The 27284-nt window shown below is 38.7% G+C and overlaps 1 protein-coding gene across 1 annotated transcript in view; it reads right to left on the bottom strand.

Moving 5' to 3' along the window:
* Positions 1-6241: 6241 nt before the first annotated feature.
* Positions 6242-27284, bottom strand: part of AFG2A (AFG2 AAA ATPase homolog A) — a 328486-nt gene continuing 307443 nt past the window's right edge. The window contains exon 16 of the mRNA XM_084625931.1: positions 6242-8025. Within this exon, the coding sequence (XP_084482057.1) occupies positions 7849-8025 (177 nt within the window). The 3' untranslated portion in view covers positions 6242-7848. The remainder of the gene's footprint in view (positions 8026-27284) is intronic.

Genomic DNA, 27284 nt, shown 5'->3' with positions numbered 1-27284 from the left:
TCCAGTTAATGCCAGTGAAACCACACTGAAATCAGTGCAGTTAACTGGAGTGATGAATCACACTTCCAGTGAAACAACAAAATAGTCCTCATTTTACTCCCCATGGTGTTTTCCCCCTTCCTTTTTAATGTTTAAATCACAAAAGTGTTTAATATTAGGATAATCCTCTTGATTCCTATGCTCATTTCCCCACCATTCCCCTTCCTCCTTCTCTCTTTTTTTCTTTTAATAGGGGTTTAATATTAATGCACTCCTGATTCTGATATTTACCTTTCCATCACCGATCAGACTAGTTATTTGAAAAATCAGCCCCAGACCAATTAAGTTTGGAAAGAGCAAATCTCCATCAGTTCGAGGTTTTAATTCTCTCTGTGAAGTGCCAGAAGAGGCCTAACAAAGCTGTATGTGCTCAATTGTGTTATCAAGGCACTTGGCACTACCAGCTGATTCTTGATTACCATTCAGCCCAAAAGGAAAATAAACACCCTTTTGTAATGAAAATGTAACTGGTTACTACCATGTGTTACATGTTCACAAAGTAGCTTTTTACAGAATTACATATGATGAAAGCATGGAAGTGGAATCAGATTGAGGTAACCAGTTGTTTCTACACTTTTCAGAGGGAAAGCAAGCTTCACCAAGATTGCACCAGTGTGATGGAAAATGCTAGATGTGTTATACATTTGTGGATTAAGTGTTAGTGAGCTCCTTAAACCAAACATTAGTGACAACATACAGTTAGCTTAAATTGTATAGGCTATGGGTGAATGCACCAGGACCATAGTAACTACCTTAAAGCAAACAATATTAACAAGAATCAGTTTATCAAAACCAAAAAACAATAACAACTACCAAAATGCTTTTGCACCATTATTTTTTAAGGAAACTGCTTATTATCACTGCTGTATAATAAATGCAGAATTTGCTGGTTTGCCGGATTAATCCCCATTCATACTGGGGGAAGCATTCCATGACATTAAAGGATTTGTTTGTTTGCTAATCTACTTCAGAATCCATAGGCCTTTAACACACACACTATATATTAGGAATCATTTTTACTCTTGTGACTGCTATTATCAATATCTTTCCATTTAAAGGCACAGTACACAGGATTAGAACAGTACAATAGAGAGAGCACTGTAACTCCACTCCCCAAAAAATGTTTTAGCAATTTATTCCATTCTCTTGCCAAGCCCCATTTTAGAATTCCTCACATCAGAGAAGGGGAGAGCCTCAATGGACCTACCACAACAGCATTTGGATGTCCTAGTGCTGCAGATCCCAGTTCTGTACTTGCATCTTGAATTCACAGATAGCATCTTTAATGCTGAAGGATACCAGAGCTCTTTTACACACACAACTGATATACAAAGCTACACACAGATCACTTCCCCAACAGCGAAATGAAAATGGTGATAAGGTAGAAACTGCTAGACACAGTTTCTGATCGGAAGAGAAGAATACAGTAGCTTTCCAAAAATGCCTAGATAGGTAGGATATAATTACACAAGTTGGTGAAAACACAGAGGGTAGAGGCGTTAACCTCTTAGTGCCACAGCTTGTAATTGAGTGCAAGTGGTCAGTACCTTATTTTTCATATTTCATTTGAACAGCATGCCCCTAGCAGCATAATACACCTTAACATCATGTTGGGACACTGGCTCAATACTAGTCGAAAAGGATGAGTGCCACTAAATCCCCAGTACCATCTCATGCAACACTTCCATTTTTATTGGAGAGCTGTCATCCAAACACTGACTAGGACCGTCCCTACTTTAATTGTTAAAAACACTTAAATCATAGTCTGCAATGGTATGGCGGAAGGGTTTATTTGAAAAACATACCTCTCCTCCAGCTTTTTGCAGAATACTGGAGTCAATTTATTAAAATCTGTAGAAACAAGTGACCTAGTTTAAAATATCGCGCACAGAAACAGGATAAAGCCCTGCAGAAACTGCATGGTTAGGCTTCCTAAATTGAAGATTAATAAATGAATAAATGGAAGTTGCAGAGACAGCAGACACAAATCCAAGATTAAAACTTCTTTTCAGTTGTAACTCTAATAAGCATTATTTGTCTTCCCAATGTTAACAATACCAATCAAAACTGAACCTCCTTAAAACAACTGCAACTCTGCATGTCTCTGCCACTTACACATTAGAAATCAAAAAGGTTCTTTATCTGAATTTATACACCAGATAGAGTACTTTAAGAAATGGTCCATTTTTAACATTTAAAGTGTTTTGCCATTCTTTACTTACAATAGTTTCTTCTGTATCAAAGGTGGAAAAAAGGGTTAGCCATGAACAGATTTTGAAGTACATTTTATATCATCTATATCTCTCTCTATATAAAAGGCTAGTGACTTACTATAAATATAAAACTCATATTCTAGACTGGAGGCCCAGATTTTCCATTGCACACAGTGTCTGCTGTGTACAGTTAGGAAGCTGACAGGGTCATAAAGAAACCATCTGCATTTCCCCAGAGGCAGGGTCCATGCTGAACCTGACCTCAGCACAGTTTAGAGCAACTTTGACATGCTTTAAGGTATACCATTTGGTTATGCTGCCGAGGGGCCAGTATACCAGCTGAAAGTATTACTCCAGCCACCTCCCCTTCTCACCCTTCACATGTCACCAATGCTGAGGTTGCATGGAATGGTGGTGGTGTAGGAATGGGCTATGTCAGCTCAGGAGATCAGCTGGTTTTATGACCCTTTCACACAATCAGAAGAAGAGAACATGGCTTAGGTTTATGCACACAAGCGAGGGTTCTAAAATGTGAGAACTAAAGGCACAATATACTTGAGACAGATTTTCAAAACGTGTGCATAACAATAAAACTTTGCAATTATGTAGACCCTTGCATCTGAGGAACTCAATGTACTTTAAACACCTGGCCAAATTTATCCATGGTGCAATTCCTTCGGCTACAACGTTGTGAAAGAAGAATAATGATTATGTAAAGACGTACAATGATCTGAAAGAGAGCTGAATAAGAAAGGAGACTATTTTTGACCGTGATTCCATGTGATGGGAAAAATAGCAATATTAGGAAATCCTTTTAGAAATTTGCTGCATTTACATAAAATGTAATTTTTTTGAGATTAATCAGAAACCAATTACTTAGTCATGATATGGTAAAACCAGTATTTTATAAAAGTAGGTGTGTAATTTCTCAGATTATATAGAAGGCTGGATTAAGGGGTTCCCTCAGAAGCTTTAGAAAAATTCAGTTATGTGTCCAAATTTGCTGTGTTTATATTACATGAGCCAAACCTTTTACATTTGTCCATCATTAGCTTGGCCAATTTGTTTGGGATACTCTGGCCAAGATTTTCAACAGTGACTAGTGATTTTGTGAGCCTCAGTTTTTGGCTGCCCAAATTAAGACACCTAAAAGGGGCTTAGGTTTTCAGAAAGAGCTGAGTACCCAACCTCCGAAAGTCAAGTTCCTTTGAGATGTCTCATGTTTGGCACCAAAAAAAACTGAGCCACTCCAAATCACTGAATACTTCTGCAAATCCAGTATTTTAAATGCAATATTGTTTCATCCACTGAATCACCTCTTGCTCCATGAGGGCCAGACACAAACGTGTCCAATAGTTCTAATAAATCAATATGTCTACCGGGCCAATTTTCAATGCCTCAGTGGTTTTTCCTAACTACCAACTTGCAGTGCTCACTTCCCTCAGACTACTTCATTTTACAGACCCACACTCACCAGCACTGCTCTCTCATGATTCTCATCTACACTCCATAAGCACTGAGTCTGAAGCATGCACCATAAGAAAACGTATTCTCCTATAGTTCTTCAATACCTCTAACCAACATATGCTTAATTATGGGAGTGCTTTGCTTGATATAGGTTTCTGAAGCAGAAGTGCAGTTTGACATTTAAAATGAATAGAGAAACTAAGAGATGAGACCCAGAATATATAGGCCAGAAAAATCAACTTTAAAAGATTAAAAATTCAGTAGGACAGATAAATTTAAATTATATATTCTTGAATAATCTTCAAAAATAATCTCTAATCTATCCCAAAATTTTTCCCTTAGCATGCGAACCAACTACACATTATGTTCTATTCTCATTTAGCGATTCAAGGAAAATCATGCTAATATACTACATTCTTTTTCCACAGAGTTAAAAAACTGTACATTGTACCTGCAGTGAAAATCTGTTCCATGCATTAGGGAAAATACAAGATTGGACTTTTTTCAAATTAAGTAAAGACATTTTAGCATTTTGTTCATTTTTGGCAAACCAGCTGAAAGACATTTTACACTATTCACAAGATGTTGTTATTGGAAGAAGTTGTTAAATTTTGTATTTAAACGAAGTTTGCCTGAAACATTGAAAAGCCGATTTAATGTTAACAATTCCACAACTCAAACAGTGTCTGAGCCAAAGATAAGCTCCAAAAGATAATTGGGGCAGGGGGGACAGACAGAAAAGCCTTATCCCTAAAGAATGTCAGGAAATAAGTACTGAAACTACTTCTAGAGAAGGGGAATATGACCTTTTACATTGTGGGTTTTTCTTGTTCACTAAACCTGTAATTATGAAAATTAAATCATACAAAAGTACCCAAACAACATGAAGGGGAGTAACTCACTAGAAGCAAGGACATTCAGAGTTACGGGTAAAATTCCATCTTTAACTTACCCTTTGGTGTGGAGATACGAAGGTTTATATGGTCTCCTAGAATTAAGAGATTAGTGCAATACCAAGGGATGATATACTGAGTGAAGCATGATGTGAAAAGTTTAGATCTCAATTTCATGTGTTAAAAATGATCATTTAAAATAATTCATTAGCACAGAATACCCTTGGAATGCTCTGTCCTATTGTGTCCTCATCTATTAACTCCAACAACAGTTGCGGGCGCTGTGCATGCTACAGGATCATGTTCTCTGGCATGTAAACTTAAGCTACACACAGCAGCTGTTTTGGCAAAGTATTTTCCAAAGCACTTTCAAAACGGTTGTGAAGTTCTTTTGTTGCCAATGAGCTTTCATCAAAATTGTTTTCCAACACAAAGTGTCTGTTATTTTTCCACTATTCTGATTAAATGGTACAATGTTGCTGTTCAATTATAACATTGGACTGTACCTTTCATATGGAACTGGGTATATGCAATCATACATTTCTTTATATCTCAAACTATCTACTATCAGGAGTGAGCAAGTTTTCAAGTGGCATAAATTTACCTGAGTTTTCCGCAACAAATATTTAGTTGCAAAACAGAAATATTTGATGAATTTCATCAATTTGCCATATTTAAAAAAAACAAGTTACAATAAAACTTAAATTGCCTTTTCTATTCTACAAACCCAGCAAAAAGAGGAAATATTTCCAGTTTAACATTTATTAATTCACACAGCTCTACATCAGAATATGTGGTACAATGAGGGAAGTGAAAGATGGTGCATTTAATGAAGAATTCTAAGGGAAGATTTTCACAGGCACAATCGGTGGCTGGGTGCCAGATCCCATCTCTTCCCCAATGCCTGATATTCCAATTCTGCAGCCTTCACAAGAAGTGGAGATCACATGTTTCTTTCTCCCAGTCCAGGTTCTCATTTTGGTCCCTGTTACCATGATATCTGAGCACTTCCCAAGAAATGGCAACAATGATTTCTCTCATCCAGATCAACATGTAGATATTTAGAGGCCAGATTTGTGAACTGTGTTAGGTTAGGACTAAGTTCTATGGTTCTTTTCTGCAACATACACACAAAGTTCAGAAGGATAATGGTATGACTACTGACTGTTTGAAAACATCCAGGATTTAATTGTTATGATAAATGCTTTGGATACCCTCAACCTGAATTATAGCCACTTTAGAAAAAATGAGTTAAAACTAGTTTCATTTACTACATCTGCCCCTGCATCCTTCTGCCAATTTTCGCATTTTCCTATTTAAATTTTTTTCTCTCTCTTCTGGTCTGGTGCAGAAGACCCACACAAGCAACACAGGAGAAACTTTGAAATCACCAATACAGCTAGAACCAACAACACAAAAATACACAACTACGTTTTTCCTCCTCTAATCTCTCTCAGTTATAGAAATCTGAAACTTTACTTGTAGCAAGAGTAAGTTAAATAGCGGGCAGATGTGTGATTTTTAAGGTAAGAGTAGCCCCTTACAGATTATATTTAATGAGAGAAACTGAACAAAACAAAGAAATCATCTAAACAAAATCTAAAGCTTATTTCTTTAAAAAGAACAGAAGGGGTGGGCGTAAACAGACATAAAACTCTTGCATAAACAAATATTGAACTACCATAAGAAGCCAAATTCTTCAAAACCAACAATAAATCCAAAAAATAAGCCAAAAGGTGATAAAATCTGAAACTATTTTACTTGACATCAACAGGTAACAGCATGATTTGGCTAATGCTTCGACCCCGAAGGGTCTTCCGCTTAGCTGGAAGAAACATTAGCCAAGCCATGCAATTACCTGTTGAAATAAAGTCAGATCCTTTCAGTTTTTATCACCTTTTGGCTCCCCCCCGTTTTTAATTATTGCTTTTGATTGATCTGCCTTTCTAGTCATATCTGGTATACAGTAGCTCATTACCCTGCAAGTAATTTTACCTGATCAGCTTGTTTACTGAAGGTACAAGAATACATGTCCAAGAAACAACCTGCTGTGGTTTCAGTAAAAAAAAATCAGTGATGAAATAGGTTGAAAAATCTGTATCTGTACCCCCACATTTTTGTGGCCACTTGCATCAGTTCTATCAACTAGATATTTTTACTCATTAGATTTTCTATGAAATTCCAAAGATTTTTGGTGGTGCAGTTTAAATGCACATCTCACATGCACTGTATCAAGAAGTAATTAACATCTCTCAACTTTTTCCCATTATGTTTTACAATGTGTCCTCTATAGATCAAGGTACAGTGCTTGGTAGATTAAATATCAGATCAAATACCATCTCTCTCTATATATATTATAAAGAGAAAAAATTGTACATAGATCTGTAAGAAATGTACAATTTTCCCAATCAACAAGATACTCAGATTTTTTTTTTTAAATAAAAACAAACAAACCCTCTCTCTCTGACATCTGGAAATAGTTATAAATTAACCACAAATTAAAAACAGTCCATTTTCCCAATCTTTATAACAAGCCTAATGTACCCTTCTAATTTATATTCCTACCTTATAATATAAGGAAAGGGAAGATGTCCAAGACTGAAGTTAAACATTGTGCTGTGATCAATTAGGAACACCTTAAGTTGGGGGGGGGGTGGAGGGGGGAGAGAGAGGAAAGCTGAATGTTTGGCAGGCTTGTTTGGCAACTTCTTTGAATGTCATAAATCAAAGATTTCAGACTATTTTTCAGCATGTATTCATGCCACTCCCAGTCTCTGTGATGCTCCTTTGTGTGGAACTGGACAACCAGACACACAAAGATTAAGACTGTAGGGAAACTTGGTTGCTGTTGCAAATGTTTTCAAGGAGACCATCAAGGATAAGCCTAAAAATTACTGAGTTGAGAGTCCTTTCTTTTCCAGACTGATATGTATTTGCAGATCAAAGTGATTTAAACCAGCAATCTGAATGATAACAACACAGATTATACCATTTTATTATAAAGTACAAAATTTTCAACCACTTCCACTGCAGTCACATAGTTCACAATCGACACAAAATACTTCTACTATGAAATTTCTGAAATGGAGTTCATTTCAGACATTCCATTTACAATAAGAAACTCCTAAACTCTCAAGAATTTAAAGAAAATTTGCTGTATACAGGTGAAATGAGCATGTGTACACACACACACACACACACACACACAAGTGAGTGCAAATGCACATATTCATTTCTCAAAGTGTATGTAATCCACTCTGCCGCTGATAATCTTCATAAAACTGTCTTAGTGACTCAGGAATTCTAGGGGTCACAATACTCAATGCATGTTGAAAATGTCGTCCCCAAATACATTTGGCCTGGATATCTTCCTGGAGGGCTAGAAGGGCTGCTTCTCTGCAGACTGCTGTTATCTGTAAATGAAAAACAAAAATAATGTACACACCTTTTTTTTTTCAATCTGAAAATTCACCTTTGTTTCCAGACCAAACATGATCTGAAGCAAAACACGGCAAATGAAGTCATCACAGCAGAACGTTAGTATATGCTGATGGCCTGGTTTTTACAGTGGTTCAGCTTCTAGTGCTTGTTTTCTATTGAATGGGAGTCGTGGGTGCTCAGAACCTCTGAAAAATGTAACTATAACAGACTGAACTTAAAACCTCAGTCCATTACACTTCAAATCATAATGTCACCATTATTTCTAATTTAATTACCATATGCTGCTCTAGTGTTTCTAAACTCTGTACAACACCTGATAAATTACAAATCCAATGATCAGTGACAAACAATCTGACACATGTCTCTGTCGCTAAACCAGAAGAATAGATATTCCAAATTCCTGTGACCACTTTCCTTCTTAAAACCTCGGTTGGGAAAGTAGTAAATACAATTAATTCAGAGAGGAAAGCTGGGAGAAGGAAGGAAGGACAGAGAGGTGTGTAGAAGGGGAAGAGGGTTATGGTCTCATACTCTGAAATGTGTTTTTAAACTCTCTGGACTTCAGACAGCGGAAACAGACTAATGCCAGTGTCACTCTAAAGACACATTACTGTGGTGAAAAGAGCTTGTGGAATGAAAAGAGATATGGTGATTTCCAGTGCAACAGGGAAAACAGTGATTGATATTGACTGCACCCTTATATCTGTAAATGAAAGAGCCAGCTGAAACGCATTTGTCCAGCCATTCAGCATATTTTCTCTGTTTGTTCACTTACTGAAAAGAGTTCCACTGCTTATGCTGGGCTAATGGTTGCCAAAGCTGTTAGTAGCTTTTTAGAGGATTTAGCAGCATGTTTAGGAAGCTTTCACAAAAACACACGCATGGATTTAGATGGCTTTGTCCAGTTACAACAATATTACTATTAGTTCTGTGCTCCTCTAATGAGCAGTGAAGCTGAAACACTGCTGTTATGTATTTTAATGCTTTTCAGTAGCGCAGGGACACCGAATTGTTGAAGGATTGCTGAGATGTAGTGCATCGACTTCCTACAGAGATAAATAAGACCTTGCAAAGTTCTAGAAACTAATGTCAATATCCTGACCATTACACTCATATTTTCTAGTAGAAGGGGAATATTTCCCAATTCCTATCTATCGCAGTTATAAAGCTACTTCAAATTAAATAAAACCTTTAGAAGGAGAGCAAACACTATTGTGAAATGGTAGACTAAAAATAGGCCTGAACCAAAACCACATCCAAAAAACCCACCCTGAACTTTGAAATAATGTGGATCTTTGAAGTTCAGCCCTTTTCTCCCTAATACACAGTATGCCACTGCATTAGTTTTTCATTAGACCAAACAGAATAACTCATTTTTACATTTTGATAATTTGTTTTCTAAAGTCTTTTCAGATCCACCAATGGAGAAACAAAGAACAACAGATTTTGCTTGGACAAATCTGCCTATAATGATCATTAATCATCGAGAACATAAGAGCTACTGAAGCAAAATATCACTCAACCAGCAGAAATCCAATGGTGAATGGCTTGCGTATTTTTTACTGCTGGAAGCTCCAGTGTAGGACAGAGTGAGGAGGAGCACTGGTTTGGCAGATGTAATAAGACTTTAGAAAAAGAGGAAGCAAATGTTACTACTTTATCTCCCTCTGTTTCACTCATATACTGATATATGGAGGAGGAATTTGCCTACTAGCCAATACTTTCAGTGGTTTTTATGTTGCCTCTAGGCTCCTGCCAAGAATATCAGCAACAGTGACCATAATTAACTTTCAAAGGCTACGGAGTTCTTTTGTTTCTAGTTTTACTCTTAAGGTCAGTGCAAGAAAGCTTCACAGTATTTGAAAATTATAGGATAAAAACAAATCCCACTAAATCAATAAATTTTGTTTGATTTTCAGGACTATTTGAATTGCTCAGATGAGAAAAGCAAATAATTCAAAAAAATAATTTATTTTATTAATTTTGCCTCTTCTTCTAGTTACATTCAAAACTCAAACTTTTTATTATTCAGAACTGTTTGACTAAATCTGGCATAATGTAATTATGTACATTATCATTCATATACTCCAAGGCTTTCTGTTACTCAGTATTCAAAATGTAGGGCATTGTGATTGGTCATCTAAATTACATGGTATGATTTATAGTCCATTGCTGCCTTAGAATATCAGGTGGGTGAAGTGGAGGATTAAGGAAAGCAAATTTGAAGTAAGTTTCAAGTGTGCAAGCTTAAAATATTCTTCCAACAAGCATTCTCACTAGTAAAATTCAACCCTATGTACACTTGTGGAAAGAGAACATAAAAGTGATTTGAAATTGAATTTGGTTTGATAAATTTACTTGCATTATTTGCCCAGCTCTATGATTCAAGTGCGTATTATTACAGGTTCTCCAGTTCCTTTGCCTACCTGAACAATTAGTATTAGATTGCACAATGCAGAATGCAGTGAGACAAAGAGAAAAAGAAAGAGAAAGACCACAGAACCACTAGAAGGAAAGAGAAGGCTCAACAGCATGCTCTCCCCCCATACCAGGAGGCCACATAAACCCTACAGTTACAGGGCTAGTGGGATGGACGGATTTTTGAAAGAAAGTTGAAGAGCCTGGAAGCAAGCTTCTCTCCAAACCTGGCAGAAACACACAACGAAATCTGGTGGAAATCAATGCTGCTGAGAGGGGTTTGGGACGCAGGAGGGGGCTCCAGGCTGAGGCCGAGGGGTTCAGAATGTAGAAGGGGGTTCTGAGCTGTGGCAGGGGGTTGGGGCACAGGAGGGGGTTCAGGGTGTGGGCTCTGGGAGGGAGTTTGGGTGTGGGAGGTGGCTCAGGGCTGAGAGTTGGGGCATGGGAGAGGGTGAGGGCTCTGGGAGAGAGTTTGGGTGCCAGAGGGGGCTCAGGGGTGGGGTAGGGCCACGGGAAGGGGTGAGGGCTCTGGGAGGGAGTTGGGGTGCAGGTAGTGTTTCGGGGTGAGGGCTGTACGAGGTGCTCACCTTGGGCAACTCCCCGCAAGTGGCAACATGTCCTTCAGCTCCTAGGAGAAGGTACACCCAGGCGGCTCTGCATGCTGCCTCCACCCACAGACTCTGCCCCTGCAGCTCCCATTGGCCATGGTTCCTGGCCAATGGGAGCTGTGGAGCTGGCACTCAGGTTGGAGGCAGCGCACGGAGCTCCCGTGGCGGTCCCTCCACCTAGGACCCAAGAGATACGTTGCTGCGCAGAGCCAGGTAGGGAGCCTGCCAGCTCCATGCCAACCAGACTTTTAATAGCTTGATCAGCGGTGCTGACAGGAGCCACCAGGGTCTCTTTTTGACCAGGTATTCCAGTCAAAAACCTGACACATGGCAACCCTAAGCCTTGCAGGACAACTTCCAGTATAGGAGAAATCAGTGACACAGAGTCTGAGTACATTCTAAGTGTATCTTGTTTATTTATACACATACGCCAGTCCTGGTCACAAACAGCACGTGCGGTAATTTTTTTTCCAGGAATGTCAGTCCAACACCAATGCCTAGTTACCGGGAAGCAACTTTGCCTCCAGAATTGACTCTAATCAGAACCCAACAGTAAACACTCCTGCTTGCATAGGTCTCTCTCCAGCCAGAGTCGTGTATGATCAAGACTACCAACCACCACAAACATTCCTTCCAAGAGTAAAAACTTGCTCACACACCAAGGAAAGGAACTTGGAAGACTGTGTATAATAGCACCACCTGCTGACCTCTACCACAACAATATGAAATGACTGGATGCACTGCAAGTGAAATGTGGTTGCTCATGCAACACTTATAATTTTTATTTTGCCAATTTTAGCAGTCTCCAGAATTGGGAAAATGATGGAAGTAATATAGATACTTACCTCTGTGTATAATGTAAACTAGTCTGAGATTTTCTAAGAACCACCTGAAATACAGTTCACGGAAATAAAGATTTTAGCACTTCCACTGAATTTCAGCAAAAGTCTAATTTATTCAACTAGAAATATGGATATATCAAATCAACTGGGTCAAAAAATTACACCCTGACTACACTCAGAATCCCAAAGCAACTCTCTGTGTTCTAGCTCTTGTCCTGAAGAGTAAGAAAAGCTTCCTAGGATATGGAGGCAAATGACAGTCAGCGCTTGTCATCACAACATACTTCGTGCACCCAAACCTATTGTTTGCACATAAAAGGATTTTGGTCATGGTTTCTGTGGAAAACAGAAACTTGGACTTGGGTTTGGAAAAGGCAGAATTTTCTGTGTGTCTATGTTAATGGTAAAGTCTTGAACTGTTAAACAACTCTAGCTAGGCGCTCATTTCCAAAAACGACAGGCCGAGAACATTAATTTATCCACGAAAGAAAAAAAGATGCTGATATCTTTCTCCCTTAATCTTGAAATGACCATCACAAGAAGGAGATAGAAAAGAAATGTGACATAGAACAGAGCCTTCTTTCTTTAGGGACAGCATGAACAGACTATAAGCAGGGCTAATGGGAAATGCAGATACACTTCCAGGAGATTACAAAAGATCAGGAAATCGTGAATCCACTGCTATCCTATTTAAAACTAGGAGCTCCCACCTGGAACTTTGTTTCACTACATGGAAATTCACTTGAAATTTCCCCTCAGACACACAAAAGGATTACAGTGGAAAGGGACAAGTAATCTTAAATATGTTTGGGCCATGTTATGTATACGTAAAATACTCTGCCAACTTTTCAGAAACACCTGGACAAGTTCCCACTATCTTAGGTATGCAAAGGGCACTCCCTAACTTTCTTAGGAAAAGGGATTTGATAGAGTTCTGCCACATTCTTCATCACCTTACCCTGAGTCTCACCAAATGTGGATGGAAACGGGATTTTTCCTAATGAGATGGCATATGAACACAAGCGCAACTACAAGTTTCTTCAGCGTACCATGGATGCAATGAATCATTTGCTTTTTTCAATAGAAGTAATTTAAGGTTTCTTGTGCACATATCCAATATTGTTTTATTCACAAAGGCCTAAAATTCAGGGAGGCATACAGCAAAGTGAGCAAATGAGAACAATAAAATAGTATGGAAAAATAATCCAAACAATGAATGACTTCATGCTATCACCATCCTATTAAAAAGAGCAAATTTAATACAGGCAAGTACAAGTATGTATCCTTTCAATAGCATGAAGGTCAGAGAAAAGCAATAAATAGATTATATAAGACAACTGCAGTCTTGGTGGGAGAAAGAAATTTCCCATGATATGAAATGTCTTGAGCACTGAACCTTAGGAAATCCAGTTATCCTATCTTCAAGTGCAAAAGGGCAAAAGAGCCAAGTGTGCTGGACTTCGCATGTTATGAAAAATAAGAATAATATTATGTCCCCTTCAGAAAAGTGAAGTTATGGTAAAGCTACCGACAAACATATAGGATATGTAATACAACATAAAATATAGTAATTTTCTTTGTCTGGCAGCATTGACTGGTAAAATGATGATGAAGACATTAATGAAAGTCAGAAACAACAAAGTGATTAATCAATTAGCAACAGACCAGGCAATATGTAATTACCAAATTATTGTAGAGGTGCAGGGCATTTCCTGGGTATTAGTAACCAGCTAGGAGGAGCTGAAGGCTTGAGGTGTAGCCGAAGGCTGTTAATCCCATATAGAACACAGAAAAGTATTTAAATTATTAGTGCTATTATAAGCTAAAACTAAAACAAATATTTACACATATGGGTTTTTTTTCCTAAATGGGATGATAGAGAACTACATTTCACATTAGTCTGACTGCTTGGATCATCTCTCAGAATATCATTCACTTTCTAATCACGTTAATAAAACAGATTAACAAAAACATGAGGTGCTAACAAAGAAGCTGAACCACCCACAGGGAACTCTAAGCTCAGGAGGAAAATTAACTAATTTGTAAATCTTACTATGCAAGTCAAGGAAGCTAATTTATGAACTGACTGTATGAAAAAAGAAAAATTGTCACTTGCCATCTGAGCTGATACCCCCCACAAAGCCACACAGGATCTCACAGCTTATTACAAATATGATGGATATTAAAATAGAGAGATTTAAATCTTAACAATAAAATGAGCACCAGTTACTGTTCCTAAATAAGCATCACTCAGGATAACCCTTCCTCCCCCAAACCAATGGTTACACTGGCTGATTCAACTAGGCTGACTCCCACCCATTTTGGCATTAAGCACCAACTCTTTTCCAGTGGGCTGAAAGTCCTTTTCAGCTCCTTTGTATTTAAAGTGCTCTAAATAGCTTTCAAGAACTTTAAAAAGAAATGAGTTTCTGTGTTAAAGTCTGAGGTATTTTCAAGAAAGTGATTTTGTTAACACACAGGCTGCTGGGAACACCTGTGAATGTTGAGTTTAATTGGGCTGCAGCTGGTGCTGATTGTACATGGGTAACTGCCATACTGATTGGCTGGCTGCACACTGTTTCATTTTTCTTTTTTTCCTTCCTTTCTAGCTTGTTCCCCCGCACCCCCAAGTAGATGTTGTAAGAGGTTGTGTGTGAGAGGGATTAGGAACCTAAACCAGAATGGTATCCTGTGGTTTGTGAATAGTGCAAATTGTGGTGCTTCCTGGATGAAGACTACCTGAAAGACTGTTTCTGCATGGTGTGCACCTAACTAGGCGCTCTAAAAGGAAGACTATGGATCTGGAGTGCCAATTTTCCCACTCAGCATTCAGAAGAGTGAAAAAGATTCATAAATGACATTTTAAAAAAGACATGAATAATCCCAGGGCCAAACCCTGATAGCGAAGATCTATGTTTTTCCTCAGTCTTTTCTCATGCAAACTCCCATCAAAGTCAGGATGTCTGATTCTCCTCTCATGTAGTGTAAACAAGAAATGAATCCACTGTGTAAAACCAGAGTAACCACATGTCTATCTAGTGAATTAGTCTGCACCAGAGGGCTGTGTGTACTAGTATGTTGCGCCCAAACGGGCCCAGGCAGACCCTACTGGCATGCACTAAACGTTCCCTATTGTGCATTTATGTACTACTGTTTGAACAGTATAGTAATTCTCAGTTGAAACAGTTCTACATTAATGTGCACTAGGGAACTTTTAGTTCACACCAGCAGGATCCACAGAGGCCAGTAAGCTAGTGTGCACTGGAATCCACACCCCTCTAGTGCAGATTAATGCACCATATAGAGAAGCCCTAAGTGAGAAGAGAATCAGACCCATGAAGTTTGTCATGGAAGTCTCTTAAAAATCACAGATTAGAGAGCAGCCTGGCAGATGAACTGTTGCAGGCACAGAAGACAAGGAGGAGGTATGGAGACAGAGAGCGCGCTAATTGTGTGCTAAAATTGAACTTTGCTTCCCACTGATTCAATGAGAACCAAACAATAACTAGGTATCCTTAGGTTTGGGCTTTTCATACAAAAGTGGATAAAAAGTACATCAAGGTGCCCTGCAAACTCAATTTTCTTTAAAACAGGACTGAACCAAAATGCTTTTTAGTAGCTAGAAATGGAAGTTTTGGGTATCATATTTGAAAATTAAAGGTTTTAAGTCAGTATTTGCATCTTACTGCAAATAATCTTGTTTTGTCTGCAAAAGAACCTCAGGGATGATAATGAATGCTGTGCCTGAATTTTTTATCTTCTCTTAGGTTATTATAATATTTTTACTCCTTTAGGAAAAGGATAACTCCAAAGGGGATGGAATAACTCTGATTATCGTGCAAAGTATCCCCATTGATACAAAACCAGAAATGTTACTTAGATCAGTTACTCAAAAGATACATCAAATCCTTAGCAAGAAATAAACAATCTTCAATCTCTTCATTATGCTGAATACAGTTGCTTTTTAAAAGGTTGTGTTCTATTTTTGGCAATTTTGAAAAAGAACTAATATATCACAAACATAGTGAAGTAAAAGTACATTCACAATACAGTTCACATTCTGTAAAGAATCTCGCTATCCATTCGACAAGTTCTTATACTATGCCCATCACTGTAGCACTGAGTGCCTACGGTAAATACCTGAATACTAAATTAGAGCCACAACTAGTTTACACAGATCTTGACCAGTAATCACTATTTTATATTACTTTCCTATGTCACAGGGGTGTTTTGACAATAAATACATTAAAGATTATGAGGTTCTCAGATACTATGGTAATGGAGATCATATGCGTCTAAGACAGACGCACAGATATCACTTCAGTTTTTAATAATATGTATTTGAAACGTTATTAATTTCTTCAAGTAAAAGTTCAAAGATCAGATAAAGCCTATAGCATCCTAAATACATGAGAAACATCTTGAGACATATGGGCTTTTATTTTGACACTCTCCTCTACAATAAGGTGCTTTAATAAAATATTATTTATATAAATCAGTGTGCTTCTTTCCTCTTTCTGGTTAATAAAAACAAGAGTTCAGTAAAAGTCATAACATTGAATAGTTTATTAAAGAAAAAACAGACTTGTAGGAAAGACAACAGAACTTTGCAATTCATGATTGATGAGGATTTCCTGTAAACATGAGAGAGGACAGACAGTATAATTTATGTATATCCTCCATCTATGATCCAAAAGATTGGTCGACCAGTCTCTGCTAGCCAGACACAGGTTCAGAAGAGCAGGTTGAAGAAATGTAATGAACAAAACCTGCCATCTCTACAGATTTTATTAGAGAAGATCATTAAAGGACTGGAAGTTGGTGTTTAGAAAAGAGGACAAAACATGAGCGTCAGGTTAAAAAACAACATGCCATGCTTGAGGGGAAAGCTTTGCCATTCATGATTGAGGTTTTCTCATGTATTACTACAAGCTTGCTTCTATATTTAGTATTAAATCAATGCTTCACTTTTTTGTTTAACCATTTATACACACAGAGAGGAGGGCATTAGGTCTTTGTGACAAATGTGTAGCATAGGTTTTGCAAGTGCTCACACCACTTGTGCACACAATCTGACAATGAAAGTTCCATGCCTGTGGTGTCTCCAGCTGTCATCACCAGAGCCCACAGAACCTCACAAACAGGTGAGGGAGTGATCACGGGCAACTGGGCAGTCATTATGGAAATATAGAGGCAGGGGTAATGTTATAGGAAGAGAATGAGCTTGACATGACCAGCACATGCAATTGCTCACTTGGCACTGCAAAACCTAGGGTCATTTGTGTTTATATGGGTAAACATCACAGAGAGCTAGACTTGTAAATATACATGTATCTGTGATGCTTATCATTCTACGATGCTTACATACATATATACACACATATACACAGAGAGCAGAAGAGATAGAGGAGGTACATGCCTAGAATCGACCACAAGGACTATCCAGGAACTACAGCATTCTGTTTGTACGATGAGCCTAAATGGAGTAAATCAAGATCTTCAACAGTATATGCAAAAGAGTCTTTGCATATATTTCTATTCATTCTGGCATGATTTAACAGCCAGAGTGAATTTTTGAATGTAGTTGTAATCTTTATTTTTTCTACTGTCTCTTTAAAAAATTACTACACATGGTATCTTTCCAAGCAATATATTAAACGTGTAAATTCCAATTTAACATTTGTAACTACAAGCCCAAAATGCCGGTTACTTTCCAAAACGTACGAAGTTGATACGGATCCCATCACTCTGGCAGAGACATGGCATAGCTGAACCTTTAACAAAAGAATTCTGTAACACGACGAGTTTTTACATGCTGGGACAAAATATTTTTAAACAGCATTCTCTGCCAACTTGTAGTTTCAGCTATATTTGTGCAACTTAAAACAAAAACAAAACAAAAAAAGCCCCCACGTGTTGCCATACAAGTTTAAGCTGCATTTCTGGTTAAACTCAAAAATTATTTCATTTTTATATAAATATTTCAATGAGAAAGTGTAACCTGTTCCCTTAGAGGAAGAGCAGGAAGCCAAGCCTCTAGAAAACCAGAAAGACTATACATACATATGTGTGTGTGTGTATCTATCTATCTAAAAAAAAGAGTTTTTTTCTTATACATACACATACAAACACTTATAAATTAAAAGTAATTCACAGTGTAGTGTGTTCTCACTTACAGTACACTGTTACTGCAGAGAACACGTGCATGGAGCCACCATTAGTATGCTGAATGCCCCGCAGCAAGATGGTTTGAATTATGCCAACTAAAAATCTTCTGAGACTTACAGGACATGTCATAGCTCTCGTAGAGCTATCTTAGGGACCTGTGTAGAAAAAAAACTGCCTTTACAGCTGCTGCCTTACAACAGGCATTACAGTTATGGCATTAAACAGCTGCTTATGACTGCTCTCTTCTCAGGAGCAGAGTTAGGGAGACCATCTTACTTTGACATGATGTCAGGTGACACACACAGTGTATATCATAATGTAGCCTGGGAAGACAGAATATTCTGCAGCTGCCCGATGTTTAGTCAGCTGGGCCTCGCTTCTCCCAGTCTGATTACTCCTTTTTAAAATTCAGCTGGGTGAAGAAATTGAGACCTTTTGGGCTCCTGTCCAAACAAGGCACGTAAAGAAAGAGAAGGAATTTTGTAAGGTTCCTCATGCCCTACTTGTCTGTGGGAACTGGGACAGCAGCCCTCTCTTTAGTAGGTCAAGAGTAAGAGATTTCTCCCTCCCTCTGTTTTCTTCCTGAACAACCAAAGAACACCCTGGACTTGTCCTTCACTCCTGAGAGTGTCACAGATCAAGAGCTAGTGCTCTAGTAATTTCTGTGGGTTGCTTCAGCCAGTGAAAGGAAGACAGAAAAGTCTGTGGCATAAAGATGATCAAACTCTTCTCCCCTTTCCACCTGACTAGCCTCACAACTCCCAGTAGGTAGTGGTCTAAATTAGTTTCTGATTCTTTGCAGCAGGTTGTTTTTCTGAATAGTGACCACGGCTGTCTGCCACCGATCCTGCAAAGAAAGCTGCCCCCGCCAAAAACACAAAAAACCAGGAGAGTTTTTACCTTGAATAAAGGGAGGAGAGCAAGAAATTCAGTTAAATTCACTAGGAACTTTACTATTTTCTATTGGTTTAACATGGAAGGCACAGATCCTATGATGATGGGCAGCTGTACAAAACCAATAGATGAGAGAATGATATTATACCAGTGATTTACATTTTTGTTTAACCATTTATACACACATATGTGGAGAGGGGGATGTTAGCAAAACTTTAATTAGATAAGGCCCTTGGACCTTAATGGAAATGTTGTGCTGTCCATAACAAATTCTCTTGCCTTTGTATATAACATTCCCCTGTGCCTAAATGTCCAGGGAACTTCTCTGGGGAAAACCTGCAGGAAGGGAGTCATTCCCCTTTGGGCAAACAGAATGCTAGGGTTTGGTATACGATTGAGCTTAGTGTTCAGCTACCAGGCCCTGCCAGAACCCTGTGATGTCCCATGTCCTTTGTTACTCTCTGTGGACATTCTCATGCATGGGTATTATTTTTATTTTCATTGTGGTAGTGCCCAAAGGCTCCCTTTCTTCTAGACTGCAAACAGAATCCCTGCCAGGGTAAACTCCTATACCATCACAGGGATGAAAGCAAGTTGGGGAGAAATGGCTGCTTGAAGAAGCTGCAACTCCCTTAGATGACTGGGGACATGTGGAGAAAGAGATGAAAAAGGTGAACTGCTACAGACTTAAAAAAAATGAGGAGTCCTTGTGGCACCTTAGAGACTAACAAATTTATTTGGGTTGCATTAGACTCAACTGTTTCATCTCTACTCCCATAGGAGGGGTTTAGATAAGGTACCACCTGGTTATGGACCAGCTGGCCATGAACCCTGGACTCCCTCAACCTGCCCGCACAGATTTCCCCCAGCTCTAATGTGAATGGAAGCCCTACAGAACACAGCATGTGAGCAGGGAGTGGACCCCTCTAAATAGACTCACTTTGGCTTGCTACTCCCATATCAGGCAGTGGAGGCAGATTAGCACTTCTGCTTTGAGGTATATGCTCCTGCAGGTAGATAGGTAGGTAGGTGTGTAGGATTTAGGAAATAATGGCATATAATAATCTTTATTACAACTTCCCAGGTAATTACAAAATAAAAGAAAGAAAACTCCTGGACTTACAAACAACAATGCACTGCGAGTCTGATAGCAGATGCTGTACATGCATTGGTTTGTGTATAGCACCTGGAATCAATTATATGTTTTCTGTCTGTCTGCTTTTTTGTTTGTTTGTTTTTTTAAAGGAAGGATTAAAAAAAAGTCTCCACATTCCCACCACTGATATCAAGTTGCAGTACATACCATGATCACCATAAGACTTCAGGGTAATCATGCACATTTTTCATCCTATAAGGCAACATTTTAAAGGATGAAGTGTCAATGTCAGGTTGGGATTTCATGGTTTCCGTTGGTTTGTATCACCCAGCATTCCTTTATTTACACATATGCCCAAATTTTTAAAGTCAGGCATACAAAATTGTCTAAGCTGATCATGTGTGCATGAAATATCTGAAATGTGTGTTCAAATGCTGCCTTTGAGTGTGCAAGTTGTGCAACACAATGACATTTCAAATTTTCAAAATCTGGCCAATAATATAATGTACATCTTCTATTTAGCAGTTGTATGTGATTTGTAATATTTACATTGTAACTATGATAGTTCTGGCAATAAATATGTACGTGTAGGCACAGTGAAATCAATTGGTGAAGTCAATTATTTCACAAAACCATTACTGAAATTGCAATTGTCACATTGCAATGCACTAAAACAATTTGGAACTTTTATTTGCCTTCATTAAATGGTGTTTCACTAAAATAAAGTCTTCAATAAGCACGTTATATTGTAAAGCTATGCACATGTATACCACTAGTTCCCCCAACAGGATACTTTACTTTGCTACAGATCATTCAAAATCCTATGTAACAAATATTTAAATATTTATGCTGCTTTTTTGGGGAGACGAAGACCTTCTAACTCCCAAATGGACACAGTATTCAAATTTCACTGCCAAACATTATATCACGTCCTTCCCAAAGTTAATTTTTAATTTCCTGACGAAGTTGCATGAGAAATTTTCAAATAGTCTTGGCACTCACTTCACGGCATGCATGGACCTAATTGCAGGAGTGAATGCAGAGTCAGCTCTAATGGAAACCTCCAGACTAACTGAACAATTTCTGCAAAATAGGTTAGATGGTTAAATTAAGTTCCAGAAACCACTGCAATTCAAAAAATGATTACAAACGTAATATAATGGGCTCTCCATAAAGGGATACAGGTGTCTTAAACATGTCACACAAAATTTCACGATTTTCTGTTTTCATTTTTTTCTAATGTCGCAATTCACAACTCGCATACGTTGCAGATGGCTATAGATCTTTGCACCTTCTCCATTATGAAAGGCCTTTTCCTTCTATTCAATGTTCTTTATTTTACCTTAAGTCACCCTAATCATGCTCACGTCTACTACTGATGATTATATTAGCCCTAAAAGAGTCCTTAAACAAATGAAAAGTCCTGACTTCCATTCCTAAAAGTCCTGCTTCCAATTTTCTAAAGGAAATTAAATAATGTATAAATCAAATCCTGGGCTCAGGCCCAGGCAGCTGAACATTGCTTTGTCCTTTCAAAGTGAAGAGGAAGTGTCTGCTGCAGAAGGGACAAGCCAAGAGAAATAAAGCTTAACCTCAGCTCCATGTGAAAGCAATTTGGGATAATCGAGGGAATCTGCAAATAGGTTAAAAATGGGACCACATACTAACAGGAGAACTATACATGGAAGTCAGAAATGTATCTAGAGCTGATCTCTGCCTTGGGAAATGACATATTCCTAATATTGTTTGCAGTGTTAGAGTTGTGCTGGTCCCAGGATATTAGCGGAACAAGGTGGATGAGGTAATAGCTTTTATTAGACCAACTTCTGTTGGTGAAAGAGATAAGTTTGGGGTGGGCTACAACAGGCAGGAAGAAGAGGAGACGACAAACAGGAAGAGAGATGTATTTATAGCTGACAATTGTCAGGTCATGGTAATCTTAACATTTTTGAGTTTCCTTGATTTAGGAGCAAGTTCAGTCACACATCTTGAGAACAAGTCAGCTATGTAGCCAGTGTTGAAGTCGATCATCATTTCATTTCTTTATTAAAACAATTTTCTAGCTGTGCCTAACCCAGCGCTCTAGCTATCCTTCTCAAACTGGTGGACCGCAAAGCACTTGCTGTTATCCACGAACAACTGGCTTGTCACATGGGGCTTGCTCCTCCCCTTTAATGAATAATATTACCTGGGAAACAAAGAAAACTAAAAATGTGCTAAATACTGTCCTAATATTATTGGTCATGTAACTGCTGTAATTACCACAGGGCTTTATATGACTAATGGGAGGAGATATATTCCATGAGATGATTCTCTCTCTTAAAATGAGGTCCACATCATCCGAAAGCTTTTAATGCAAGTTTACAGTAGATCTGAATACCCTCAGAATTTTGCTTCCATGTGCATTGGGGCGGGGAAGGTTCATTATCTGAACCCAGCTCTGAATTTCAGAGTTGAACTTCATCTGCATAATTAGACTTAACCAAAACCCTAAGTATAACCCAAACTTTGGTGGAGTGGCAGAGAGAAAGGTAGCTGAAATCCAGCTAGGACATCTGCACTTAATCAATACCATCACTACTATTAATTAATAAAATCTTACTTGCCTTATCTCTAGAAAGCTACAATATAAATAATTTTAGAAACAATACAACTCACCATTTGGCTTCATGGAACAATCACTTGCCAGAGAAACAAATCACAGCAGAAGATTTCAAAGTCTATGGCTTAATCTACTAAGCAATAGGAAGCCTGATTTTCAGCACATCATTTATTCAACTAACCAAAAAATAAACTGGGCGGCTGGCAAAAACATGAGATTTGCCAGTTTATGGTAATTATGTACAAATATGAATTTCAGTAGAACTTTGTTTGACTGTTACAAGTATGTGGGGGAAACAATCAATGAAGCAAATAAATATTCAGAAATTATTTTCAAGTACAGAGTTTATATGTACATCCCATTGTGTTTATTTGTTAATATTCAGAGGATCTAGACTAACTGCTAAAACTATTTAAATCAAGTTTATAGTTCATCCTATTGTTAGGCATCCTTGATTTAAAAAGAATATAGATTAACCAAGAGGCACCAAACATTGACTTTCTCCATACATTTTATAAGTATCAGAGTAATAGTATAAACTGCATAAACAACAGTTAGATTTAAACTGGCAACTCAGTAAGTCATGGTCTTTAGGATTTTCCTTTCCTCATCCTAATCACCCTTCACCACAAAGATTCTATGCTCATTAAACATTTGTAGTTAAGGCAGTGTTAAAAAAAAACAACAAATCAAACAAGGAAACAAAGTCCTTAGTGTGACCACAGGACTTTATATAAACATGACTAGTCAAATCATCTGTCAGACGTCTACGATTTCTCATCACTTTGTCTCTGTAGGGCACCAAATGTCATTAACAAAAAATCATTGAACATGAAGACAGAATTAGAAAATTAGTAAGTTTTCACAGGATGTGGTTGTTTGCCTTTTTAAATTTAAATGGAAACTATGCTGTTCACACATGAAAAGAGAAGGGGAACCTAAAAAGGGGAGAGGTACCTTTCTCTCTTTCAGGCCCTGCTTCAAGAAAGCATTCCTATTCAGGAAAGCACTTAAGTACATGCTTATCTTTACGCTCCACTGGAGTCACTAAGCCTTAAGCATATGATTAAAGTTAGACATGTGCTTAAGCACTTTTCTGAATAGAGATACTTAAGTGCTTTTCTGATTTGGGGCCTAAGCAAAGTCCCACAGAGAAATTTACCATGCATGTATTCAATTAACAGACAAATTATTCTTGGTCCTTTAAGATTTCAGACTCAATAATAAGACTACTTCTATTAAAGAGTATGTGACAATTCTCCCCACCCCCCAAAAAACAACCACCTCTGAGTAATTCTTTCCCCGCCTCCCCAGTATCTGCTAATCTCTTAAAGGAAAATGACTTTTCATAAAGTTCCATGTCACAGAACTACCAGTTTTCTTTTGAAAAGGAAGGCACCTTTGGATTTTAAATCTTTGGGCCCCATTTCTCTGATAAGCTAGATAACTCCCACATACCATAGAGACTGCTTCTTATGTGGGATCCCAAGTATTCATAGTCTGATTAAATAACTAATGCCAACATATTTGTGCTGGTACTGATGGCTCAGAAGACTGGTAAAAGAATCTTTATTAATAAACATAGCATATAACATAGTGCTTTATATCTTAAGCATAGTAGAAATATTAATTAATAGTTACCTCTTCTAGGACAGTATTCTGAATGAGGCACAACATCAGTAGCATTCTGTATCACGGATTCTCAAACACACTCATTTTAACAAAGATTCTCTTATGAACCACCTTTCCTCCCTTTCATAATTGCATGGACCACCTCCTCCCATTTGTGATTGCGTGACATCCCTGAGTTGTAAGCTGTTTGGGGCAGGGACTGGTTTTTTTGCATATGTTTATACAGTGCCTAATACAATGGGTCTGGGGCCTCCTGGCAGTGTTACAATATAAATAAATATAGTAGTTGTCATAAATATAAAGGGAAGGGTAAACCCCTTTGAAATCCCTCCTGGCCAGGGGAAAGCTCCTCTCACCTGTAAAGGGTTAAGAAGCTAAAGGTAACCTCGCTGGCACCTGACCAAAATGACCAATGAGGAGACAAGATACTTTCAAAAGCTGGGAGGAGGGAGAGAAACAAAGGGTTTGTGTGTCTGTCTGTAGTCGTCTTGGCCGGGGACAGAACAGGAATGGAGTCTTAGAACTTTTAGTAAGTAATCTAGCTAGGTATGTGTTAGATTATGATTTCTTTAAATGGCTGAGAAAAGAATTGTGCTGAATAGAATAACTATTTCTGTCTGCGTATCTTTTTTGTAACTTAAGGTTTTGCCTAGAGGGGTTCTCTATGTTTTTGAATCTAATTACCCTGTAAGATATATACCATCCTGATTTTACAGGGGGGATTTCTTTATTTCTATTTACTTCTATTTTTTATTAAAAGTCTTCTTGTAAAACACTGAATGCTTTTTCATTGTTCTCAGATCCAAGGGTTTGGGTCTGTGGTCACCTATGCAAATTGGTGAGGCTTTTTATCCAACATTTCCCAGGAAAGGGGGAGTGCAAGTGTTGGGAGGATTGTTCATTGTTCTTAAGATCCAAGGGTCTGGGTCTGTAGTCACCTAGGCAAATTGGTGAGGCTTTTTACCAAACCTTGTCCAGGAAGTGGGGTGCAAGGTTTTGGGAAGTATTTTGGGGGGAAGGACGCGTCCAAACAGCTCTTCCCCAGTAACCAGTATTAGTTTGGTGGTGGTAGCGGCCATTCCAAGGATAACGGGGGTAATATTTTGTACCTTGGGGAAGTTTTAACCTAAGCTGGTAAGGATAAGCTTAGGAGGTTTTTCATGCAGGTCCCCACATCTGTACCCTAGAGTTCAGAGTGGGGGAGGAACCTTGACATGGTGGCACAGTGGTGGGATTAACCTGAAATCATTTTGAGATCCAGTTGAGATTTTTTGAACTAGAAATACAGATTTTAAAAAGGAATTTTTAGGAAGTCCAGAAGGCAGCTTTGAAACTGAAAGCAGCTTGGTTTCTCTCTGCTTTGTGGCCAAGCAGAGACAAAAGGGGATTATCTTGTGAATTGCAGATTTTCTTTGCCTGGAGGCAGGGTACTTAACTCCTGCAGGGAAATTCACAGTCTTCCAACCCAGAGGTTTTTTTTTTTTTTTTTCTTTTCTTCCTAAAAGTAAATAGGGGGTGTGTGCTCTACCCATTTGCCTGGAGACAAAAGTGGCAGGGTTTTTTTTTAGGATTTTGATTTTTTTTTTTTTTTTTTTTTGTTTTACAAGGAGCACAGGTTTGAAAAGAAATTTTTTTCTTCTTTGGGCTGGGTAAGCAGGTTTCCAAGTAGTTGGAGGTTTTTTGCTTTAATTTGGGCCCAGAGCAGAGACAAGGGAATTGTCTTTTTCTGTAGGCTGACAATCACTATCAGAGAATAGGTATTCTATTCCAGCACAGCAAAATTTTACAGCCAAGTTTTGTTTGTTTATTTCTAAACCTCGGGTGTAAAGTTAGTTAAAAACAGAGAGGTTAGAATGGCCAAATCCTCAGCTCGACTACAGCTGGAATTAGCCAAATTTCAGGCTGAGGAAAAACAAAGGGAACATGAAAGACAGATAGAACTCATGCAGCTGAAGAAGGAACAAGAAAGGGAGGCAGAACAACACCAAGAGGCTGCCCACAAGAGGGAAATGGAGGCAAGGAAGCATGTGGAGGAGGAGAGGGAAAAAGAGAGGAAGCATGTGGAGGAGGAGAAGGAAAAAGAGAGGAAGCATGTGGAGGAGGAGAGGGAAAAAGAGAGGAAGCATGTGGAGGAGATGGAGAGGATAAAGGCCCAGCAGAATATACCAACAAACCCTAGCAATCCTTCTCCAGGTACCACTTCCCATCCCAGAAAGTTCCCCACCTACAAGGCAGGTGATGATACTGAGGCCTTCTTAGAAAACTTCGAAAGGGCCTGCCTTGGGTACAACATCTCTACTGACCAATACATGGTAGAGCTGAGGCCGCAGCTCAGTGGACCCTTAGCTGAGGTGGCAGCTGAAATGCCTAAAGAACACATGAACAAGTATGAACTGTTTAAATCCAAGGCGAGAGTCAGAATGGGGATAACACCCGAGCAGTCTCGTCGGAGGTTCAGAGCCCTAAGGTGGAAACCAGACATGTCATTTACCCGACATGCCTACCACATTGTAAAACATTGGGATGCCTGGATATCAGGAGCAAGTGTTGAATCTCCAGTAAATTTGCCCTTCCTAATGCAAATGGAACAATTCTTAGAGGGTGTTCCTGAGGAAATAGAAAGATACATCCTAGATGGGAAACCCAAAACTGTAATTGAGGCAGGAGAGATTGGAGCCAGATGGGTGGAGGTGGCAGAGAAGAAGAAAACTGGTCGCAGTTGGAGCGGAGACCAGAAGGGACCACCCCAGACCACACCCTATTACCGGGGGCCGCCCAAAGCCCCACCTACCTCCCAAAGAACCCTCCAGACCCCTTATCGTCCCACCACCCCGTTCTCCAGCAACCCTCCTCGCCCCGGTGACCCGTCAGCTGGACGATGTTTTAAATGTAACGAGCTGGGGCATGTAAAGGCCAACTGCCCCAAGAACCCCAACAGATTACAGTTCATTGCACCGGAATCACACCAGAG

Source organism: Lepidochelys olivacea (genome assembly GCF_965140295.1).
Source record: "Lepidochelys olivacea isolate rLepOli2 genome assembly, chromosome: 4".
In the NCBI taxonomy this organism is placed as follows: Eukaryota; Metazoa; Chordata; order Testudines; family Cheloniidae; genus Lepidochelys; species Lepidochelys olivacea.
The sequence above is the reverse complement of the archived record's forward strand: the minus strand, read 5'-3'. Positions and strand labels throughout refer to the sequence as shown.